The sequence below is a fragment of the Acanthisitta chloris genome, unplaced genomic scaffold (assembly GCF_000695815.1).
Source record: "Acanthisitta chloris isolate BGI_N310 unplaced genomic scaffold, ASM69581v1 scaffold11139, whole genome shotgun sequence".
Taxonomy (NCBI): domain Eukaryota; kingdom Metazoa; phylum Chordata; class Aves; order Passeriformes; family Acanthisittidae; genus Acanthisitta; species Acanthisitta chloris.
The window spans coordinates 23,667-28,800 of record NW_008690843.1 but is presented as its reverse complement, the minus strand read 5'-3'; the positions used below and the strand labels follow the sequence as shown (position 1 = coordinate 28,800).

The 5,134-nt window shown below is 38.5% G+C and overlaps 1 protein-coding gene across 1 annotated transcript in view; it reads left to right on the top strand.

Annotated features, from left to right (window-relative positions):
* LOC103809172 (cadherin-like and PC-esterase domain-containing protein 1) overlaps positions 1 to 4,672 on the top strand; it is a gene marked incomplete at both ends in the record, with an annotated part of 18,910 nt that extends 14,238 nt beyond the window's left edge. The window contains 4 exons of the mRNA XM_009081988.1: positions 1,837 to 2,057; positions 2,319 to 2,420; positions 2,629 to 2,716; positions 4,526 to 4,672. Coding sequence (XP_009080236.1) covers positions 1,837 to 2,057; positions 2,319 to 2,420; positions 2,629 to 2,716; positions 4,526 to 4,672 — 558 coding nt within the window. The remainder of the gene's footprint in view (positions 1 to 1,836; positions 2,058 to 2,318; positions 2,421 to 2,628; positions 2,717 to 4,525) is intronic.
* Positions 4,673 to 5,134: the final 462 nt, after the last annotated feature.

The window sequence follows — 5,134 nt, the reverse complement described above, 5'->3', positions numbered from 1 at the left end:
GGGAAAGAGAGAATATACAACCAGTCCTTCCAGGGCTCTGCATTGACTTCTGTGAGTCATATTATGCTTGGTTTAAAAAAGTTTCTTTGGACACAATGTGAAAAGCTGGTAACCCCCTTGCATATGAGAGAAGTGTTTGTACAGTACAAGAATGAAAAGCAGCTATTAAAGAATTTCCTCTGTGAAGCAGCTTTGAGAGATGCAGGTAGAAGAGCCTCTATGTGCTCAACGCTAGTTTTAGTTTGTTTGCTGCCATATATAATCTCTCAAGGGCTTCTCTGCACCCCACTATGTGCTAGGCATAGAAAGTTGAAGGCATTGTCATGTCCATTCTTGGCTCTGGCACTGAATCAGGGTATGCTTATCTGAAACTGCTCTGTTCTATAGAAAATTTCATTGGCACAGTGCTGTGGCTTATTTTTAATCACAATAGGTTAACAGTGGGAAATGGAATCAGTTCCTAAAACTGTGACATTCCTGAAGGGAATAGATAAAGAGATGTATTAGATAAGAGGAGTCCATGATGCTTCCACCACATAAAATCTCTTTAAAAAGCTTTGGAAATGTATTCTTAACCATGTAATCATGTGCAGCCTCAATTTTATTTGTATAATCAAATATTCAAGGTGGAAGGGGTAAAGCATCAAACTTCAAATCAAATTAAAAAATAAAACAAAACTCCATCTTACAGGGTTCCAACAATGTTGAGTGCCACAGAAGAAGCTGCAAACTGCTGCACAGAGAACTGGGCTGTTACTGTGTTATGGCTTTATGGGGTTTCTGGCTCCCAGTTTTACATTTTTGCTCCTCAGTGTGGATTTATGGCTGAGATGATTGTGGTAATTGACTATGCACAGAGCTTCATGGGCAAACCACAGTGAACTTAGGTTCTCTTACTCTTTGGGCTCTTGTCATTGCTTATGTGCTGCAGCAGGAGGAAGTGCTAATCCTATTCACTAAAAATAGGGCAATTGCATAATTAAAAAACCCAAACAAAACAAAAAAAAACCAACAAACAAACAAGACCACTTTAATTCCTGTGGTCTCCAGCTACAGAGATATATGAGTTTTCAGGGGAGTCTACAGAATGGATAGAAGCAAGTCCAAATTTGACTTCTACATTTATTTGCAAGTTCAGAGTATCCCAGGTATACTTAAAGTACTACGGTCATCCTGGCAGCATTTTTAACACCCTTCAGGCCGCAATGCTTCCTGGTGGTCACATCACACATAACAGAACTCTATTCAGATTATTTTCCACCAAAATAACCCCTTTTTTTACCCCTCTGACATTTCAGAAAGACCATCTCTCTACACATAAGCAGCAGCTGCATCCATTGGGATGTGTGGGTTTACTTGGTTGCAAGTTCTGATGAATCACAATTATGGAAGGAAGACAAACATTATCCAAGACATGCTGTGTAGGAGCAACCCACATGAAAGACTGAAGGAAAAAATGCAGGAAGCTGCAAGCAATCATGAAAGCAATTGTCTACTAGCAATTGGAAGGAAATAGAAACTTAAGCAAAAGAAATTATCACCAAGGATAACAAATGCAGGGCTAACTGTGCAGTTATAGCCATCCAAAACCTGTACTTTTTGTCTTTGACACACATAATATTGTATTTTATTAATCAAATCATGCAGATTTTGCTATAGGAAAACATTTGAACAGAGATGTCAGGGCTAGAGAACTGGCAGCTCACAGAGATATTTCTTGAACATTATGAGAAAGATTTAAAACATCCCCCTCCCCCCAACTGGTTGTATTCTTTTCTTAGCTTTTGGTTTCTGGATTGTACAATTTCTAAGTCATGTCTTTTTTCCTGTCTAAAGATTCTTTTTATAGGTGACTCAACTAACAGAGGGATGATGTACTATCTAATAGAAAGAGTGAATAAGACTCTTCAGGAATGGCAAAAGACTCATGATATTAAATGTTATCATAATATCAACGAGGGGAAAACATTTATAAGTTACTCCTACTACCCCCAGTTCTGGATGAATGCAAACCAGAGACCTACTTTTGAAAAAGCACTAGAACAGCTGCTGCAGAGGTACTGCACAAGCTCTATTGCTCCCTTGTTTGTATTATCGTTCTACTCACAAATGTGTTTAACACATTTTGCAATTAAAGCCAGTAAACAATTAAACACAACGTGTGCAGACTGTATTGTGTGGTTAAAACATAGTAGAAAATTGCATCAGGCCTCTGATCAGGGTGCCAGATACAGTTCAGTGAAATGCAATGCAATGCAGTTAAAAATGTTTGCCATCTGTTCTAAAGGGATGTGTTGTTTTTTGTTTCTGGTTTTCAGATCACGTCCCCTGGAGAACACAGACCAGACTGTATTAGTTGTAGGTGGTGTTCAGTGGCTTAATTCCAATCACCTGCAAATTATCCAAAAGGTCTTGAACAGGTAACGTTATGTACTTGGTGTTATGTCAAGTTTTGATATGATAAATTATGAGAAACAACAAAAATTTTTAAATGCAAATGTTTCATTTGTTTTCTCGTGGGTGTGCACTAAAGTGACTTTGAACAAATAAAGCTGCATTGTCTGCTGATGTGTCTGTTAAGTAAATTGTATGTCCTTTTGTTTGTTTTTGTTTTAATTTGCTCAACAGGGAAAATCTATCTAATATCCTGGTAATCATCAAGTCCATAGGGATGGGCTTTCACCTCCCAGTGGATGGAATACATTCTCTATCACAGGTAAGTTACAGTGCATTTAGAGTGCATTTTCATTAAAGACTTGTCATTTCAGCATTAATTTTGCTGTCTGGTCAAAATATGTTACAACCTCTGCTGAGCAAGCTTTTAAGTGGATCAAAGAAAGATTAATGTTTGTATTTGCTCATACTGCTTGCTGATACAGATTCAAACCAATTTGCTTTATATCATGGATTCTGCTGCAAGCAGAGAGCTATGTGAGAGGCTGTGCTTGTTCAGCTGCTCCAAGAACCAGAAGAAGCTCCAATATTAATCCTGCTGCCAAAGTTGAGAAATTGTGCTGGGGATAAACAGATTGCTCCTCATACCACGTTGAGCATGGCCCTCCCCAGGCTTCCTCCATGGTTACTGCTGTACCAGATTCACTGCCCTGGCTGCATTGCACAGGTCTCCATAAATCTATCCTAACCCACCTATGAAGCCAGAACATTGCCAGAGCAGCTGGAATGTACCAGTGAATCCAGCCTGTGATTTGTATGTTAATCAGATGTTAGAGTCAGTTTAAATTATGTCCAAGACTCTCAGAGTAACAAATGGCACCTTTTCATGTGCTGTGCAACTCATTCAGTTCAATATTTTTATTTACAATTTGGACAGTGATTCTCTAGTGAACACACATAAAATGCCTGGATGAGAAGCGCTGAAGGGCAGAACAGAGTAAATGATGCCTACCAGCACTGTGTGTCATGCTCCAGCCATTCACAGGTGTTGAAAAGAGAAAATTATTAGCTTTCACAGATTACGTGCAGCGCTCCTTTCACACTGGGGACTGCCCACGTCTTTCTGCAACCATAACACACTGCTGTATTCAGCATGTGACTTACTGCTATTCTCACCATTCTATTTGCTATGGAGACTGCCCTGTCCAATTTTGCCCATTATTTCTGTCTTAGTTAGTCCTACCTATTTCCTTTGTCTCTACTGAATGTCTTCTTATTGATTCAAACAATTTTCTTCATTTATCTGGATGACCAAATCAGAATACAGGAGGGAAATTGTTGTCATCAACATGAAAAAACATTTTCGTAGTTTCTGCCATAGTTTTCAGAAGAGTTCAGTCCTAGAAGAAAGAACTTCAATCCAGGGTAGCTGAGGCAAGGGTAGAAAGCTATTAAAGGCTTCCCAGGACTACTTTTTTTTATTCAGTAAATTTACAAAACTCCAGAAATCAGTTGCAGTGCATAACCAACATTTTTTCTCTTTCAATATTGGAATCATACTCCAAATTGCCCATGTGGTTTGGGCGCTCTAGGCTTCAGGATTACCCCAGCTACTCTCAAAGCCCTTTGGTCTGCAGTGTGAAGTCCACCAACTTGCCATCTTTATAGCTAACATTTTTCTATTCTTGGGCTTTCTGCAGTACCTTCAGAAATAATAATCTATTCTTCAGTACAACCTTTTGTAAGACACCCATGGCTCTATACTCCCTTTTAAGCAACAGCCTCAATTAATTTGATTTCATGCTTAATTCTTCCTTACAGAAGCAATTTCACCATTTGTTACAGAGAACTTTATAATTGGATTTTTTTTCTGAATTACACCTTTTGTTAGATAAGTACATGTTAAAAACCATTACCCAGTAATTATATTTTGGACAACCTTGAAATCTTCCTATAAAGAAAGCTGCACAACTATTCCTGCAAAAATCTACAACAGTCTTGGAGCAATTCATGTCTGAAGTATAACATCATTGTTTTATTCAAAATGCAGTTTTGCTATTCATTTCCATTATGCAATAACCCTTAAACAGTCCTTCTGACAAAACATTGCAATGTTTTATCTGGAATGCAGGCAGAAGTGCAAAATCTGTGGAATGAAAACATGATTATTCTGGATACAGCAAAAAACTTTGGCTATGAAGTGGTTGACACCTTTGTCATCACCATGGGACGTTACAAAGAATTCCTGCAGGGGAAGTGTGGCTGCCATTTCCATGAGGTAATAGTTTGCACTTATATCATTCCCAGGTACTTAAGAGATTTTAACTGTCAGATGCTTAGAAATAAAAAGGTATGCAATGAGGTTAGCATCTGTGACAAACCGTGGGGATAGCAGTTTGTATGGCGGCACTTGTCCCTTGCTCCTCAGAGTGCAAGGCCACCCAAGGATAGGCTGAAATTCTGTACTGGTGATTCCTTGAAATAAAAATAAGTGTACACTTCTGCAAAAGTAACCCATATAGAGGGATATTACACAGTTTTCAGGTTCTTATATTATTTGTTTAGTGTTATATATTCCTGGTGCTTCTGCATGGACTCAGTTTTATCTTTTTACCGTACTTCAGTCTCTCAGGTTTTTGTTTGATGCCTCCCTAACTGAGCAGATCAGCATACTCACATGAAGCCACAGACACATTTAAAATGGAGCTTAAAGTTGAAGGATCAATCTTACTGCTATATC